The 18,905-nt window shown below is 46.6% G+C and overlaps 2 protein-coding genes across 8 annotated transcripts in view; one reads left to right on the top strand and one right to left on the bottom strand.

The window, feature by feature from the left end:
* TEX47 (testis expressed 47) overlaps positions 1-18,905 on the bottom strand; it is a 148,819-nt gene that overhangs the window by 107,522 nt on the left and 22,392 nt on the right. The window lies entirely within an intron of this gene.
* The window catches only part of ARHGAP17 (Rho GTPase activating protein 17), a 44,465-nt gene that overhangs the window by 7,050 nt on the left and 18,510 nt on the right, over positions 1-18,905 (top strand). For all 7 annotated transcript variants that reach the window (XM_061474203.1, XM_061474206.1, XM_061474209.1 and 4 more), the window contains exons 2-3: positions 14,633-14,672; positions 18,630-18,734. In XM_061474203.1, the coding sequence (XP_061330187.1) occupies positions 14,633-14,672; positions 18,630-18,734 (145 nt within the window). The remainder of the gene's footprint in view (positions 1-14,632; positions 14,673-18,629; positions 18,735-18,905) is intronic.

Raw genomic sequence — 18,905 nt, 5'->3', positions numbered from 1 at the left:
CTGGTTTAAAGTGTAGGTTTGTTAAGAATCCTCAAGATTAGAAACTATTAATAAATGATGCTGTGTTTTTAAGAAGCTTATTTCCCTGCAGAAGCTGTTTGCTGTGTCCTGCTGTGCTCTTGGTGCATTGCAGGGTCCTGTATCCAGAAAACCACCGTGTGAAACTGTCTAGATACTTCCCATCGCAGTTGTGCTCTTGCAGGGCAGCACCAGCTTTTAAATTGATGAGTAAGTATTTGCTCAGCCTCAGATTAAAAAGCCTCATCGCTTGTGATCCGATTCCAGACCACATGAAAACCTTGGAGTGCCCTGACGGGGCCGCATCTGCCTTGCCCAATGTCAGGGGGCACAAGCAGGATCTGCAGGAAGGGCGTGATGCTTGGGAATCCCAGATGCTTGTGGCTGCCAGTTGTGTCTGCCTTGGAAGGTTCTGGAGCCAGAGGTGGCTTCTGATGTCTGACAGCACCAGAAGCCACCTCTGAAGCACCGGGTGACATTCATACCTGATGTCTGATAGTACCAAGCGTGTGGTGGTCCCTGTGTTGGCTTGCATCATCATTGCTACGTGGAAGTCTGCCTTACCCACCAACTAGAGAATGCGTTGGAGCTGTGGCCTGCTCCCCTGCTTCTCAGAAAACCGAACTGTGATAGTTTCAGCTATTTGTTGTAACTTTAAGTGAATCTTGTATGAGACAATCATGCTCCTCTGTGCCCGCAGTGGGTGAGGATGAGGCTCTTGAGTGCATTACCTTGTTTTTCTGAGCAGTGGGTGCTTCCGGAGTAGATGAAGCTTCACTGATTTTGCTTCCCCTTAATAGAGGCAGAAATGGTTTTCAAACTTACATAACCAGTTCTGGTATTTGGTGGTGAAGAGTGACTTGGTTTAGTTGTGCTAAATTTCATTGACTTGAAGGCACCTTAATAAGACATTGTGCTTTCCAGTAGGGAGCTAGCTAAAGCCTCTTGGTGAGAAAAGTTACAACTCTGTGGCAGAGGCTGTGTGCCAGCCGCTGAGTGGGCAGCGTGTAAAATACTTGAGATTTTTTTTGTTGCAGAAAAAGAAATTAAAAGATTCCAATCTCAGGGATTTGAGGGATATTGACCTCCTGCGTGCATGTCCTCATCTCCTTTGGCTCTGTTCGCATGCTACTGCTTGATGAAACAGATCAGGGGACTGATAAAATCATACAATCCCAGAGTGGTTTGGCTTGGAAAGGACCTTAAAGCTCCTCCAGCTCCAACCCCTGCCACAGGCAGGGACACCTTCCCCTAGAGCAGCTTGCTCCAAGCCCTGTCCTGCCTGGCCTTGAAGATCACCAGGGATGGGGCAGCCACAGCTTCTCTGGGCAGCCTGTGCCAAAGAAGGGAGTGTCTGTCTCTGGAAAGCCCAGTCTTACGTTGCCTTAAAATGATGGATAAAATGTCCTTTTTGTGCAGATATTGGGTGGTTTCACAAGCATTTAAAGGCTCTGAGGCAGCCAGAATGATCCTGCCAAGCCCAGAACTTTGGGCTGGTGTCACAGCACATAACCGGAGCCTGAGTCACTCTCCCTGGCCTGGACCTGTGCAACTGTGGTGTGGAGGACCAAAGGGAAGCTGAAAGAGTAGGAAAGGATGTGTTGTCAGGGGTGTTAGGTGCATCTGAGGTGGAGGCTTTGGTGTGAAGGTAAAAATATGCTTGTTGTGAGAGCTGCTCAGCACAGGGGCAGCTGGGCACCTGCACTCATAGGTACAGCCCGATTCTTCTTGCATTTATTCATTTAAACCATATAATCCTGGGGTTACCCTGTTTGTGGATGAAGCTGAGATTCCCTCATTCTAACCTTATCTGATGGTGGCTCTTCCGAGCAAGTAACTTTAATATCAGTTTATACCCAGAGTCAAAAGCCTAAAATAGTTATGATTTAATCTACTAAACTAAGTGGAAGTGATTTACTGAGTGGTTTCAGTCTGGTACTGTAACGTGACACTTGGAATCTATGAAAGCAAACGTATTTCTTAGATACTCCCATGGTATTTTTAGGTTATGATAATGAATCTGTGCCCAGAACCGCTCTTCAGAGGTCCTTGTATTGGCGAATGAAGTGCCAAATATATGGGAGGTGGCTCAATGAAGAGTGTCTTAATGTGCTACAAATATATTCTAATATTAGGCACTGTTTCCAGAAGTAAGGTTTCATAACTTAAAAGAAGTAGGTCCATTTTTGGTGTATAATGAGAACCCCATGACCCATGTTGGGCCTTGCATAAGGCATCAGTTACCTGTCTCCATTTGCCACAGCTCTGATCCGAAACCTGCAGGAGTTTAACACTGGCAATTAATAAACCGGGTAAGGTGCGGCTGATCCCCGGTAATTCACAACCAAGGAGCATCACGGTGCTTGGTGGTGACACACCAAGTGATTTGAACAGCTCCCTGTGCTTGATTACCTCATGTTCAGGGCTGCCTCGTGGTTGCAGGTACCAGTCTTGACAGGAAAGCTAAATTTGATCCTCAGCGCCTGTTGTGCTAAAAGCAGCACTGGTGTCTAGACAAGAAGAATATGGGGAACTTCCACGTAGCCTTTTTATCTGCAAGGTTGCTTTGTTGACTGAATTGGAACATTTTGGTTAAAATGTATTCCTTAGGAACCGGATAGCCTTAAAAGCTCTGAGATTACCAGGGCTGATGGAAGCCTCGGGATAGTTGCGCATCTCTGCTTGGACAGTGCTGCTGTCTCCACAGGAAGCGTGTTCAGGAATACCGGGTGAGGTCACGAGTTGTGCTCCTGAGTGAGGTGGAGCCTATTTTTCCTTGACACAGATTGTTTTCTTGTGAAGTTAATTGCATTGCAGAGCAACAGGAACATCCTGGAGTGAATCAAGTAAGGATGAGAAATACCCAAACTGGTTTCAGGGGAGAAGGATCAATGGAGGAAAAGGTTTTTCCTTCTGTCTTATGAGTTCTCCTGTGCCAGAAATTGCTGCAGTGAGGCTTTTATACAGATACACGCACTGGCTGTATTGCTGTTTCTAAAGATCCCCAGGGCACTTCCAGAACAGGAATTAATAAAAGGACAACTGGTAACTGGTACAGCTGAGCCTTGCGCAGAGGTGGGTCATTGTTGAGAGCTGCAGTGCTATTGCAGCACGTCCCTTGTGGCATGCAGTTGTACACACATCCTTGGTGACAGAGTTAAGGCTACAGAAAACTGCTTCAGCCAGTGGCAGGAAAATGCAGTTATAAAGGTTGGCCTTTCTTAGAAGATAAATCTCCTTGCATGCAGATTTGGAAGTTGTGGCTGTGATACTGCTTTGCAAAGTGCAGTAGTTACTCAAATGAGAACCTTTTGGGCTTCTGTGAACTACCTATCAAGCAATGGATGGGAAATGTTAATCCACATGATGAAAAGTTCTGTGTTCTGTAGAAAATGAAGGTAGAAAGGTATCACTTTCATGTGGAAAAATGAAGGTGTGAGCTAAACTGCTGCAGCTTCTGTTTCAGTGGAGCATTTAACTGGCTTGTGTTGCTCTGAGCTGATTTAATACGCAGATTAAGTGTTCTGAACTGATGTTTTTTGTAGGAATGGAACAGTAGGGTAGAGTAATCCTGGATTTGTAACAGCAGGTCCAAGTGTGTGCTCAAGTGCAGCTACAGGTTGTTAAACCTTGATCAGAATATTAGTCTGGGGCTTGTATTTCCTTCTGGGAAATCTAGCAATAGAATTAACTTTGTTTCCTGTTGGAACAGCAAAAAGCATCATGTGCAGCACATGGCAGGGCGGTGATGATGTGGGGCTGTCTGTTACACACGGCAACAGGCTCTGTATGCGCTGTATCTGAGCGGTATAAACCCATATATGTATAGTCAGTGCCCTAAACCCAGTAATTGGAGGAGTTGTCTCAGTTACAGGCTAATTGTGGGACTTAGCTCAGAAACTTGCTTTCCTGTTGGTGAAACATAATAGAAGGTTCAGGCATTAAGCGTTAATCATGGCTGAAATCAGTGCAGAGGCTTCACTGTGAAGGAGTAAGCACAAAGAATGATCCCTGTTTTGTCACTAACCTGTTGGTTTTATCTAGCTTCAGGTCCCTGAATTCCCTTATACTTGTTTTACTGGTAGGTCAAAGCTCCCAGCTCCTCCTGGCATTTGTACTTTCTATTCCTACTCCATTGTTCTGCCTTTTCTGTGTTTCCTTGTTTTGCTTCTTGTGTTGATTCAGTCTGGTTCCTTTTCAAAGGCTTTCTCTTGCCAGTTTTGTGAATCCCCAGGCTTAAAATAGACCTGTCTGGACAGCGGATTAAATTGAGAACAGCGTTACCTTTGGTGCAATGTGCATTTCTGGATTGGAGTTTTTGACACTTATGCAAGGTAAAATGTAGCTGAAAGGTCTTGCCAAAAGGCAAAAAAGCAAACAAATGTGTAAAAACCACCCAGGATTATTTTTTTTTTTAGCAGTTCAGTGTATTTTGCTCATTCCTGTATTGCATATTTTTCCTATTCAAGCATGTCTGTACTGTAAGAAGTTTGTCTTTGCACAAGGTGGTCCTGCTCCTTGGAGACTTTTCCAGTGGCTGACAATGCAGGACTTCTGGTAAAAGAAATTATAACGTTTAAAAGTGGCTTAAGTTAGAGGGGCCATCCCTGTGGTTTGTGCCTAGATGGAAAGTTCAGGCCGTGTTTGAGGGACTTCTGGTGGGTGGTTGAGGTTTTTTCCCTTCTCAAATGTGAAGGAGTTCTCATGTCAGCAGGTGGTTTGGCAAGAGGCTGCTCCTCGCCTAAAAATAGAAGCTGCCAAACCCACACGAAGGAAATTCATGAGCCGTTCTCTTACCTAGGAACATCAGTTGCTGCCTTAACTATGTGGTCAGGGTGTACAACTGCAGCAGTGCTCTTGCTGTCAAGCCTCCATTCCCTAGTGTCCTTCCATTTACTGCCACTGGCACAGGGTGCCCAGAGAAGCTGTGGCTGCCCCATCCCTGGCAGTGTTCAAGGCCAGGTTGGACACAGGGGCTTGGAGCAAGCTGCTCTAGTGGAAGGTGTCCCTGCCCATGGCAGAGGTTGGAGATGAGCTTTAAGGTCCCTTTAACCCAAACCAGGCTGGGATTCTGTGGTTCTTTGTGCTTGTGAAGTTAATCTGATTGAAAAATAGGGTTTCTTCCACCCAAGTTAGTTTTCAGCCAGGTCGGTCCTTGGAGCGGGTGACTACTGGCAGATGCTTGTGCCAGGCCCAGGGGGATGTGAGGACCAGAGGGTGGTAGGGGGGGGGGGGGACACACCACAGCTTTGGTCAGCAGCTGATGTCGCCTCTTGTCAGTGAAATGTTGGCCCCAGGGTGCAGTTTCATGATCAGTCTGAGCTGCTCTCAGGTAGCTGAAGGGGACAGATTCCCCTCTGGCTGTGCTGGTTCCAGCTCCCCTGCCTGGGGACAGGGGTGGTGCAGCCATGGGGTGGCCCAGGACAACAGGAAACCAGTAATTTATTGCATGTAATTCCAGCCAGAGCTGCCTGTGTCTGCCAGTGGTACAGGGGAAGGCTATAGGGGCCTGTCCCTGAACTTGGGGAAGAGGAACTGCTTCACATAGGATTCCTGAAAGGAAAAAGGATGTAGGGAATCATGGGAGGGAGGGAATCCAACCTCTGCTCCTTGCCATGGGTTTGATGTGATGGTAACTGGAGCTGGCACAACTGAAGGCTGCTGTGGAGAGCTGGGGTGAGCAGCTCAGCAGGGGCAGCCCTGGGAGAGGAGGTGGCTGCAGGCACCTTTATTACTGCTCTTCAGCCAGGTTAATTTTCAACCGGAGCTGGTGCTCCGGTGGGACTCTGGCTGCTGCAGAAGCACAAAGGTGGGATTCCCATTCTGGAGCCAGCTATGTTGGTGCTGGGATTGTAACACTGCCCTTGAGGTGTTGAGGAATGGCAAACTCAATAATGAGTTAGGTTGCTTTCTGCTCTGCTGTCTCTTACATCAAAACTGTACCCAGCTAATTTTAGATAGAGCTCTTCTCCATCAGTAAAAGGTTGTTGCTTGCTCGGAGGAGGGAAAGACCTTGTGTGAAAACAAACAATATAGATAAATAGTGGGCAGTTAAATATTGAAGCCAGTTGTTTACTAAGAGATGGTGTGAGGGTGTTTATGCACCTTTGTTAATGAATTACATCAATAACTTGTTTGAAAAGCTCAAGTTTTGTAGTAATCTTAAATAGGGTGCACCTAGCATGGGAAATGTGAAACTGGTGTGAACTAGCAAGCTAGCAGCAGGTATTTGAGTTGCTGAGACAGTAGTCAACTGGAAGCACTCAGTTGTAAATTGAATTTGTATCCAGAAGTTAAAAGCTCTCAGTGTCCTCAGGCTACTCACTGAAACATCGCTTCTTTCATCAAGTAATTGCTTTAAATCCAGTTGTGCGTTTAAACCACAATCATGGTTTTGCTGTAAGTTCAACTTAGGTTTAACTAATTCTTGGTGTGTGTGGCTCAGTAATCTTTCGGGATCTGTTAGGCTTAACTGAAGAGTATCAAACTGCACCGTATTTGGTTTAATTCTCAGTACCTAACTTGAAAACCAAGTTATTTTACAGGGAGGGTTGGAGCTCTGAAGGGCAGCACAGGGCCTCACTGCAGTCACTGCACCTCCAAGAGTGGCCCTAAAATAGGATTTGGCGTGAGCCATGGTTGTTCTAAACAGCTAAATTTACTGCCCTGCTTGGGAGGGGAGCCTTGGATCCATTTCACTGAGGAAGGAATTTCAGATCCCCTAATGTGAACAGTCTGTCATGGGTTTCCCTGCGAAGGAGCAGCCTGCCTTCTCTCCAAGATGATTATCTTCCTAAAGCCTGGCCTGCCTTTAATTAGAGCAAGCAGGCTTCATGCCTCAGCACCGGGTGAGGAGATTATCAGAGTCATCAAAGCTGCAGCTTTTAGATTGAGGCACTGAGCAAAGCTTGATGGAGGAACTCAATGAGGAAATGAAGGAGGAAGACAGGAGCAGAAATCTTTATCTATTTATTGAGGCCTGAATTGGAGTTGTGCAGCTCCTGGGCTTCTGGAGATACAGATCTTGATTAATGAAACATTTTGGTGCCTCGGAGGTGATGCTCCATGTTTTAAAGCACTTCTAAAGGATTAGTAACTGTATGGCTTAAAATGACTTGAGTGTCACTTCAGTATGAAAGCTGGTTCTGCACCAAGGACTGTCCATAGGAAGTGAGCTGGAGGGTGTCTCCTCTGCTGTGATTTCTGCTGCTAAAGCACCTGATTGACAGCAGAAGCATTTTAATACTTGTGCAGAAGTGTATGTGGTTAATTTGGGTGGAAAACGGGCATAGCAGGCAAACTCAGTCGAATGGGTGGCTGGTTGTGAGTGGTGCTCTCTGCGTACTAATACTGAAAGTGGTGGTTATCATCTGACAGTCACTCTGGTTTTAAATTGTTAAAAATAACTCTGAGAATATTGGTGCTTACCCTTGGGTCATGCTGGTTTCAACCACACAGAGGATCCCAGTTTGTCACCTTTACTCCCTATGTGAATTCTGGGTTTTTTGAGTCAAAACCAGATTAATCTGGGGCTTGTGTGATGTAAGGAACGTGGTTTCTCTGGTACTTGGCCAAACACGTTTCTGCTGTGGCGCGTCTTCAGAACGCTGTGCAGGTGGAGCCAGACTCCTCCATCAAGCTGAGTATTGCCACGGGCTGCCAAAGGAAGCAAAATTAATCCTTTGTAATAAAGTGGGTTTGAAAAGTGGCTTTTAATGTATGTGTTTATGAAGGCCACGGGTGTAGGAAATAAGGTTCCTGCATCACCTCAATTTCTTACAGCCAAAACCAAGCAAAAAGGAAGGAAGATACCACTATAAATACTGATCTATTTCATGTTTGGGTACTGACTGCAGCAGTCGCTTCAGTGTACAGTGAATGGTATCCAGGAGCTTCCTCCCTGAAAAGGCATCACTGGTTTCTCTCTGGTCTTGTTCAGCTGTTTCAGCTCTTTCACCAGATTGAAGCTTTCATTTAGTCTTAAAACTGACATATTTGATAATCAAGCTTCATAAACTTGGATTATGAAATACAGGGTTCATCCAGCTTGGGAGGGAAGCCTGTTCCTGGAATTCAGTATGACATCAGATGAGGAAAGCTGAACCACCTTTGAGTTGCATTTTCTATGCAGTCTCTCTTATTGAATGTGAAAAAAGTGAACCTTTTAGAAGGGAAATTGTCACCTAATTCTGCATTCCTTGTTTTGGAACAGAGCTGCTGATTCTTTCACTTTTTCCTGGCAGCAAATCCTGCCTATTGTATGTGGAAAGCAGGCAGGATGTGCTGCCAGCCCGGTGAAGGTGCTCTGAAGTGTTAACTCGCCAGCCAGCGGAGTTAATCTGGTTACTCCTGGTAACAAACAACTGCTTTGTTTAAGGAAAACCAGACAGCAGGGAAGGCTGGCTTTAACTCTGGCTCATGGTTCGGGTGGATTCTCCTTGCTTCCACTGAAATCTTTCCAGAAATCAGGAATGTGGACGTGTTTTCTTGTGAGCTGCCCTCCTGCGGCATCACCTTCCGCCAGCTCCTCCTCCCATCGCAGCGCATGAGTCAAGGTTTCTGTTTCCACTTTGACATCTGAACTGAGTCACTTGTTCTGTTGTGAATGTCCAGGGTTTTGTGGCTCTTCATGTTAGGTTTGCTCTTGTTGTTTCCTTGTTAACCTTTCGGGAGTGGAAATTTCTACTGGATCCGTAGCTTTGACCTGCTTTGGAGATCAGGCCCTGGGTCAGGGTGCCCCAGTGGTGAGCAGGACCCTGCTGTGAAGCCAGTGAGACCTCAGCTTTTGTTTTGGTGAAGCTTTATTGCATTAAATCTTCAGTGCTGGTGTAATAGAGCTTCTTCATTTCACATAGGGAAATGTAAATTCTTCCTCTGTGGAAGAGAAACACTTCTATCTTAGGAATCCTCATCTGCTGTTTCCAGATGTACAGAGGAGGCTTCTGGCCTGAGAGTGTGAAGGAGCTGTACGATGAAAAAGTGAGGGCATGAGTTTTAAAGCTGTGGGGTGAGAGCTGGTCTGCACATCCTGCTCTAGGCTGAGCCAGGCAGGAAGCTGAGCTGAAGGGCTTTCCCCGAAGGGAGGAGAGAAATAAAACACTTAAGAGTGGGCCAATACGCTTTAAATGTCCCTGCAAGCTAAGGTGTTGTAATTAAGGTGTCTGCAATAAAAAATACACTTTTCCCACTCCCAAACCTCTTGGGTTTTTGCTTGGAGTGAGTTAAAGGTAATTACTCATGGCCATGCCATCCCCAAATAGAAATGGCACCAGCATTGATGTGGCATGGCACATTTCACGTTAAGTATGCTACTTGCTGTCTTGGAAAGAAAAGCTGTGTGGAGAATCAGTCTAGCAACAAAAAGCTTGTTGAAGATGACAGTTCCTCAGTGTTAGGGTATCAGAAAGGGAGAAGCTATAAGTGCTCAGGTGTCTTGGCTGTCATTCACCAGCCGAGCTGTACTCAGAGCGTGACCTGCTCTTTGCTGCCCGTCCCACCCCAGAGCTGTGTCAGGTTGGGTGTCCCGGGGTGGATTTTTGGAGCTGATTTGGCTGAGAAGTAACTGTTCCTGTCACCTTATTTCCAGTCAGCTCGGCTGCCTGAGCTGGCTTAGGGCTGAACCCGTTGTACCAGTGCAGGAGGGTGAGGAGACGAAGCTGCCACCCGCTCGTGCAGGATGTTGCACTCTCTCAGTGTGAAAAGCAGTTTGAAAGTATTTGTTTTACTGAATTCAGTAGCTTTATCCTCTTCATTTGGTAGGGGGGTAACTGTAGCTGTAACAAATGATTGTTCAGGGTTGGTTTTAAAAGCAGCCTTTTAAAAGGCAGTGCCCAATTTTAATTGGAAAACTTTGTGCCAGTTGATGTGTATCAAGGGTCTGGTGTCACAGGTACCCTGACCCTGTGCTGTGGCAGCCAAACCTCAGTTCTCAGAGACCTTCCTTTCCCATGGGACCAGCTCCATTCCTGTTTCCAGAGCCCGTGCCAGCCCAGCAGCTCTGCTCTGACCAGCCCTGGGGTGCAATGCCAAGCCCTGTGCAGTCCAGCATCCCCCAGGCTCCTGTTTGGGCCCCATCACGCCAACACCACAGATGGCACCGGAGGTGTTGGGGGGCTCCACGCTGGGCAGCTCCTGTTTCCCTGCCGTGTGCCGGCAGATCCAGCCTTCCGGAAGCACGGGGATGGCTCCTGCAGGAACAGCTCGGGCTGGGGCCTCGGGAGGGGCTGGGGAGGCAGGGCATGCTTTCCCCATTAGTAATGCCTTGGAGGGACCTCGGTTTGCAACTGAGAATTAACTGTTAGCGCGGGATCAGGTTTGGTTGCCTGGATGTAAACAGCCATAGCTGTGCTAGTCTGGGCTTCGTTATCAGTCTGGGATGGGCTGTGGTCATGGTATCTGAGGGGGAGCTGCCAGTGGAGGGTCCCCAGCTGCTGGGCTTGATAAAAGTCCTTGGGAAAAACACTCTGCAGCTAAATCTCCCAATTCTTCATCGGTTCTTGATCCCAGAAGGATTTCTTCATCACTTAGTGCTGCTAGAGAGATACAAGTAAGACCTAACAAGGAGCAAGGGTAGAACTTCAGGTAGCAGTGAAAAAGAAATGCTGTTATTTTCTACAGGTTTGCTGATAAAATAGTTGGCAGCATCCCTTGAAGCTGCAGTTAGGTGGACACTTTGGACTGGTTGTACCTGCTGCTTAGAGGGAGACGGGCACCTTGTAGCTTTTCCCTGCTCAGTAAGGATTAGGCTGTGCTGCTGTCACAAGGTGGCATTTTCTGTTTCATGGTTGTGGGCACTGAGAACTGATATTATTTGGTGGCTCTTCTTGGCTTCCTTATTAAATGTGGAATGTGGGCCTGCAGGAAGGGTGAAGTCTCCTTCTCTCTATTTCTGAACCCAACATCATCATCATCATCGGTGGCTTTTCTGACCCGATGCTGTGCTGCTGCCACCAGGGACTGGGGAAAATCCTTCCCTGACTTCAGAGGGGGAGATCCAGATTTTCCAGCTGGGGCTTTAAATCCTTGATAAACCAGTGAGGTGTATAAAGAGGGCTAGAGACAGAGATGAAAATTGGTTTGCACTCCACCTGGTGATACATAGTCTGCGGGTAGCCATGTTTAACATGGAAACAGTTTCTGTTGATACATTACTGTCCTGTCTCTGCTTTTCACTCCAATGGATATAATCCTAGGGAAAAGGAGGGGGAAGGAGAAATGAAACTTTTAATTGGTCTAAAGTTGTACGGAAGCTCTATTCTACTATTTGATGGTATTTAAATGGCCAAAGCCAGAAGCATCCAGCAACTTCACAGTAGTGTAATGAAAGGTCAGTTGAACACCGCTATGGAATAATGTTAGCAGGAACATTGATTCCTCCAAGGATAATCTCTGTAAAATGCAGTTTGATTCCCAGGAGCTAAAAGTGAGGTTCCAGTATCCTGCAGTAATTCGGTTATTGCAGCTTGGGTGGGAGGTTCAGTGACCTCTCAGGCAGTGGCTGTGACTATCAGCGGCTCTGAGGTTTAATGATGTTTACATATCCAGTTGTAAGTACTCGGAAAGCCGTTTTGAATTGTGCCTCCCGGGGTGCCTGGTTTCCTTCCTAAAGCTGCCACCGAGGGTAAGGTGGTGTCCTCTCATCTGCTGCGTCAGGTCTTCCCTTCCGTGGTGTCTGGGCTGTGTCACGGCGGTGTGTCAGCAGCCAGGGCAAGGGAGCTGCTGAAACACCCGTGTCTGATCTGACTTTCTCTTTATGCTGAGCAAGGGCCAGAGAGATACACGGGGGAGTTAGCTCAAATCTCGTTGTGTCATGTACATGTGGAAACCAGTGCTGATGTTTTCTTACACAGGTTTCTAGGCAGCAGGAGGAAACTGAGCCCCGAGTGTTTAAATCTGAATCTCTGGAGCTGCTCGAGTGAGTCCAGAGGAGGCCATGGAGATGCTGCGAGGGCTGGAGCAGCTCTGCTCTGGAGCCAGGCTGAGAGAGCTGGGCTGGGGCAGCCTGGAGAAGAGAGAAGGCTCCTGAAGGGGAGACTTTAGAGCAGCTCCAGCGCCTAAAGGGGCTGCAGGAAACCTGGAGAGGGGCTTGGGACAAGGGCCTGTAGGGACAGGCCAAGGGGAATGGCTTTAACCTGCCCGAGGGGAGACTGAGATGAGCTCTTAGGCAGAAGCTCTTCCCTGTGAGGGTGCTGAGGCGCTGGCACAGGGTGCCCAGAGAAGCTGTGGCTGCCCCATCCCTGGCAGTGCTCAAGGCCAGGTTTGGTTCAAGACACAGGGGCTTGGAGCAAGCTGCTCCAGTGGAAGGTGTCCCTGCCCATGGCAGGGGTTGGAGCTGGAGGAGCTTAATTTAAGGTCCCTTCCAACCCAAACATGAAGGTGGAGAAGGTGGCTGCTCCCCCACTTCTGTGGTCTGTTATGATGAATAATCCCTGTGTGCTGTGTGCGTGGCACTGCTGCTGTCCTGCTGCTGCTTTTCCAAGTGATCTGGCAAGCCTGAGCCACTGGCAGTGGCTGCTGGAGCTCTGCTCAGCTGCCACACTGATACTAGCTCCATGCCGATTGCTTTAACGAGAGAACCTTCATATGGCTGGAAGTGCTAGGAGCTGCTCTGAAACATCAGAGTGAAGCAATTTCCAGTCGGCTGATTTATTTATAAACTGCATCTGTTGCTGAAAGAAGTCCCTGGGTTTGCAGAAGACGCCTTGGGCTGTGTTTTTAGCAAGCTATGGCAGGTAGATACCTGTTCGGTTGCTTCCTTCATAGAGCTGCTCCCCTTCGTCTGCAGCCTCTTGATCGTGGCATGCAGTTGCTGCCTCCGTTGGGGTGGGATTTTACCCAACAGGTATTTGAATCAGTGTCTTTTATATGCATCTCAAATTCGGTATTAGAAATAGAGGTGCTCATCTTCTGCTGTCTGTTGAAGGACAGAAACCTCTGGCTGCCGAGGAATTTGTGTAAAACCATTACCATGCACAGCACTATGTTCCTAAAGAAATATCTGGTGGCTCTGTATTCTTCCATCAGATCAGTTTGCTCATGTGTAGTACTTGCTACTTTGGGTTAAAATCTGTTTAAGCATGTACTGCTATAACTGGACTAGTCTTACACCGTGGCTCTTCCATGTCATTTCAGGCGGGGTTTTGAAAGACTTAAGAAGAAAATAACTAACTCTAATTGCTCTCTAACAGGATACACTTAGGATCAGACACAACATTTCTATTAGTGTGGAAGAGAAGTTTGCCACCCATGTGTTTCCCAAACAAATAAATATTGCAGTGCTGGCAGTTTATTTGCAATCAAAGTATTGAAGCGGCTTTTGTCTTCCTGAGGTTCTGAGCATTCCTCCATTCTGGTACTTAATTATTAAACACCTTATGGGCCACAAACAGTTCAAGCAGATAATGCGCCATGAAACTGAAGTCAAATGCCTTAAAAAAAACCCCAAAACCCCCCACTTCATGTGACTGAATGTTGTCTTTGGGGGCATTTTGCATGTTCAGCTGATGAAGCCCGATCAGGAAGATGCGGTCTCTGTGCATGCCCAGCTTTGCAGTGGGTTATTACACAGATTGCAGGATCAGAAGGAAGTTGGTGTAGGAGAGGAGGAACTCTGACAGCAGCGGGGGAAACTCTGAACAGGAAAGCAGAGTACTGGAGTACCTCCAAGGCCTCTATAGCCATTGACATGCAGTAACAGTGAGCTGCCAAGTGGGAGAGATCACGGGTGAGCTAAACTTACCTTGCTCTGCTTTATCGATCTGGCCGAGGCAGGATAAAGCAGTGTTACAGCAAATGAGTCAACGCCAAACAAATCTGTGTCAACATTAAACAAATCAAAGTTTATATGTAAACTGGGATTGGGAAAAAGGTGTGGAATTGTATGTGTGAATGTTTGAGTGTGTTTGTGACAACTGTTAATGTTTTGTCTGGGAGTCTGTGTAAGTATTCAGCTGCTTTTCTGTTGAGATTAGGCCTTTACTGGGAATACTGTTAACTTCTGCTGATGGTTTGAAGTAATAAATCTTTTATCTTCCTTTAGTATTAAGGAAATCAGCAAAATGAGGTAATGGGAGATGTCTGACAGCTGTGTGCAGTAAGGTTGAGGGAAGGTCTTCAGGCTGCCATTTCCACTGACTGCTGGTTGATAAAGCTCTGCAGGGATAAAATACAAAATGAAGCTGGCTGCCCTACTTTTCTCCTGTCTTTATACACCCTTACACTCAGGTACATTGATAGCATTACCTGGTCAGAGCATGAAGTGAAATGAGATTGCTTCGGTGTACCTTTGCATTCAAGTGAAGCGATTTAGGATCCCCGTTTGCTTTGTGTTAAACCGTGTGCAGTTGGAAATACCATTTGGAGCAGTGGGATGGTGCTGTGGGCCGAGGATTCCGGGAATGTCAGGCTTTCCTAAGCACCCTGTGCTGAGCAAGCCATCTGTGTTTGATGTGCCGGGGCTGGGAGCCAGTGCTCCATCCCGAACACGGTGCTGCTTGCAGCCATGGTCGTAAGGGATTATAGCTTCAAGCTGAACTGGTTTAGTTGCTAAAGTGCTTTCAGCCTTTGACCCCAAATGTGCTAATCACTCTGACAATGGTCTTTTTTTCTTCCCTAGGGCTGAGAAAACAGAGGTACTCAGTGAAGACCTGTTGCAGGTATTGTAACACAATTAATATGTATACTTTTTCATAGAATCAGCTAGGTTGGAAAAGACCTTTAAGAACATCACATCCAACCGTTACCCCAGGACCACCAAGACCACCACTAAACCGTATCACTGAGGACCTAACTTAGCATTTTAAGTGGCTCTTTGTGAGCTTTGAACCTTCTGGGTTTTTTGGAGTACCTGATGTGGGGGAAAATACTGCAGATCATGGGGAGGAAAAGGAGGGGTCTTTGGCTGACTTCTCAGCACATGCAAAAAACTGTGACCCACTTTGAGTGGAGAAACTCAAGTACTTCTGTTTCTGCATCTGATCTTGTGGCCTGATAAAGTGGAGGAGGAAGAGTCTTGCTTTGAATTAGCTGAACTGTCTTATTAAGCTTATGAGCTAATAGTGCTAATGACTTGCCAGTCTGTCTGCTGGAGGCGGATGAGCTGGGAAGAAGCGATGATCAGGCACAGCTGGTTTCTGTCTTCATGTCTGTTTCTCTTCAAGAGGTCAACTTGGGCCTTAAGAGAAGTGGCAAAAAAACCTTGCCAAGTGCTTGCTAATAGGTTTTTCTCTGGAAGTCTGGAATTACTTTATTTAAGTGTGTAAATGCTGCTTGCTTAGCTTGTGATACTTGTTCTGAGATTTGTCACGCTGACATTTGATGTGTTTGCAGACTTGTCAGCTTTTTGCAGGCATGCCATCTAATCAAACACTACTTCCATGGTGGGATCTCAGTTGCAACTGTTACATTAACAAGGTTGACTCATTATGGGACGAATCTGACTGCAGACTTGGTCTCCATAGCTTTCTTCCTGTGGTTGCTTTGTGAAAGACTAAAAATAAAGAGGCAGAACATGCATTGTCGCAGAGGTCAGGCTTGGTGCTCTGTGAGACCTCAAGTGTCAATGCTATTTCAAAGAGATAACGAAGCATCTTGGTATGCTGAAGTTCAGGACCTGTAGATGAAACACAGAAGCCAAATCCATGATGCAGATACTTTTAGTTCAGCCCTTTCCAGCTATTTAGATTAAAGTAGATGAGAGAATGCAGCAGCCTTAAAACTTGAATTCAGCACAAGCACATGAAATCATCTTGAGTAATGGTGCAACGAGCTGACCTGCAACACTTTGCCCTGCTTTCACGGGGCTGCTTCACTTGAACCACAAATACCTCCCCAGTTTGACAATCCTGGTTTTAGTTCCTGCGGAGATGTGCGCAGTGAAATGGTGTAAAGGATGTTAAAGCACCTCAATCCCCTACGAGAACCTGTCTGTGTTCTTGGGTAGCTGCAGAATAGTAACAAGAAGTGAAAGCCAAAAGCACTGCTGTGTGTTGCCAAAAGAATTTTGCAAGCAAGGCTTTCCCAGGCCCAGAGCAGCCTGGCTACACCCAAGTGGAAGAATTTACTCACTTGTTTGTTTGCTCTTGGGGGCTTGTGGAGGGGAGGAAGGTTCTTATCTAACCAGAGGGCTGAGAAGCCCGGTACTGTTCACTTTACAAGCATGTTTCACTGTGTTCCTCTTTATATTTAGCTCCAGCTCTGACACAGGATTGCCATGGCTCTTTTTCTGCTTTCTGGAGTGCAATGCTCCATTTCAAGTATCTCTGTAAATGTGTTCCTGTCTGAAGACAAGGAATATAATTGAGTACTGGAAAGGCTTCTACAATAGACCCACTTTCTGGCATGCCCCTGTGGCATATAATAAAGCAATTGTGAGATGTTTTGTACAGTGAAGATGCCCTGGGGGTACAGACTGCATGGCCTGTGGGACACATTTTCACTTCAAAGGTAGCTTAATGGAGATTAATGTCATTCATGGTTCTTCTAGCATCTTTGAACTCAAAAGCAGATCAGAAAGGAGAGTATATTGTGAAGTTTTGGGGTCATATTCCTCCCATCACTCTTCTGCCCTTTGAGCTTGGCATTCAGGCTGCCTGGAAGAGGCTGTTGGGAATACGTGTGCCTCAGAGGCTTCCAAATGAGTGTAAGCCACCGCACATGGCTGTGTTAGCCTGCTGGGGTCTGTCAGATGGTTCAGTTACGGGATGTCCCTGTTTCACATGTGAAAAACCCCAACTGTGCTCAGTGTTTTAAGAAGTCTTCGCTACAGAACCTTGCAAGAATAAATGCAGACCACAAACAGCTCATTCCTGTTCATGTATCTTCACATGGACTGAATTGTGAGCTTGTTGATACATGCTCTGTAAAGAAAAGGCAGTGCCTTGTGCTTTCAGAGCAGCTTCTCAGCACCTTTCTCTGCCATAAAGGATTTTTACTGAGCTTTTTGAGCACCTCAGCTTGGATTCATCTTGTAGCGGCTATGAGCTTTTAGTCCCTTTAATGCCTCATGTAGGCAGTGAAACTTCAGTCTTCCTGCAGTGGTCCTTCAACTCACCAGCCCTCCTGTGCTGGTTCTGTTTCACCTTCCCTCTGGCCATGCAAAAGCTGTGGCTGGGTGGCACAGTCCCAAGGTCCAGCTTTGGGTCCTCCTTCAGGGCACTGCTCCCCTCCTCTGAAAGGGAACAGGGAGCCCAGGCCAGCACTTGCTTATGCATCAGGACAGGGCTCACACATCCAGCAGCGATGCTGTGCTGATCCACACCAAGTCCTGTCTGTTCTGTGCCTCCCTCCACTGGCATCTTCCTTGAGCTTCTCCCAGCCCACACCCTGCAGGCTTCTCCCCTCTTGGATCTCAGTCCCTTTTAGCAGCCCTAGATTTTACTCTTTGCTCTTGTTGGGACCTAATTGCATCCTTCCAGTTGTAACCACGTTAGGAATATACATATCCCAGCATAGTGGCACCAAATAAACCTTTTGGGAGAAAAACCCATGTCATTCTCACCTGGATGTGTCACATTCTCAATGTGAATTTATGGCATTTCATGTTCATTAGAACATAGCAGTCTGCCTCCTGGAGAAACCAGCAGTGTATCTCCTGCTTTAAATCCGTGGGACATCATAACTTAGCACTGAAATTGCTACTCTGCCACTTCATCTGTATTTATGATGAATAGGAAAGCTGGGGAGAATTACTGCCCTGCTGAAGCTGTAATAGCCGTGATTTTAGAGCTGTATCAAAAACTGGAAGTGGTTCAGACTATTTCTACAGATGAAATCTCCTTTTTCCCCCTTGCTTTTTAACGAGAAGCCATTCCAAAGGGCCTCCTTTTATTCTTGGTGAGTCATCAAAATGCAGATAAACCGCATTCTTTCGGAGCTGTGCGTAGAGAGCTTGCTGCCATAAGCAGTTCTGTCCCAGTGCTCATCACTTGCTTTGCTTTTGGTGCTCTTTGAAATAAGTCAAAATTCCATACTTAAAATCCCTTAAAAGAACAGTTTATTAATGTCATAGTGTCTTTGTCATGTTCACAGTCTATGTATTGAGCCGTGTTTTGAATACAGTGTGACAAACAGAAGTCGTTTGTGCATTGCTGCCTGTTTTTTTACTCCATATCCCTTTTCAATCCTATTAATCTACTGTTTTGTAGCATGTAGGAGGGGAGCTTTGTCCTTGTATTTAATGGCCAGAGAAGGAAACAGCATAGAAAGCAATGCATAGGTTTGGTGCAGTGTAAAGGAGCAGTCAGATATGTCTTTAGCCTTCTACTTTACAAGGTCACAATCAAGAAATGAGCGTTTTCCCACAGTTTTCCTCCCTAAATTAGTGTCTGTCTGCATGTGCTGTTATCTCTGATGGCAGGTATCAACCTGATTCTTGTCTGCTGAGACAAGAAGTAGGGGCAATGTTTTCCTTCCTCTTCCACGCTTCCCGGTCCTGTGAGCGTTTCTGCTGTGGGGCACTTCTGCTGAGCAGCTGAACTCGTAAGCTGGAGAGCTTGAGAAACAACGCTAGCACCAAGTGTGGGGCAGGAGGAAGCTTTCTGCTGAGGCCAGGGAAATAACTTCTGTTTTCTGTTTTGTTTTCTCTTCCTCCTCCTTCCCCCTGCACCGACCAGATCGAGAGGCGCCTGGACACTGTGAGGTCTGTTTGCCACATTGCACAGAAGCGGTTAATTGCCTGTTTCCAGGGCCAGCATGGTACAGATCCTGATAAAAGACATGTAAGTACAACAGCCCTTTGGCTTCTCTTCTGAGACCAGTCTGAATATGGTCTGGCCTGAACCCTCACCAGCTGCTGTGCCTCCAGTTATACAAGGGGAGAAAACCCTGTAGAATCATCTCATGTGTTGACGTTAGATGGTAAAACACTAACTGTAATTCCCCAGCCATAT

This window comes from Pezoporus flaviventris, unplaced genomic scaffold (assembly GCF_033815535.1).
Source record: "Pezoporus flaviventris isolate CSIRO_AGI_PZ_B2104156 unplaced genomic scaffold, CSIRO_AGI_Pfla_v1 ptg000078l, whole genome shotgun sequence".
Lineage (NCBI taxonomy): Eukaryota > Metazoa > Chordata > Aves > Psittaciformes > Psittacidae > Pezoporus > Pezoporus flaviventris.
The sequence above is the reverse complement of the archived record's forward strand: the minus strand, read 5'-3'. Positions and strand labels throughout refer to the sequence as shown.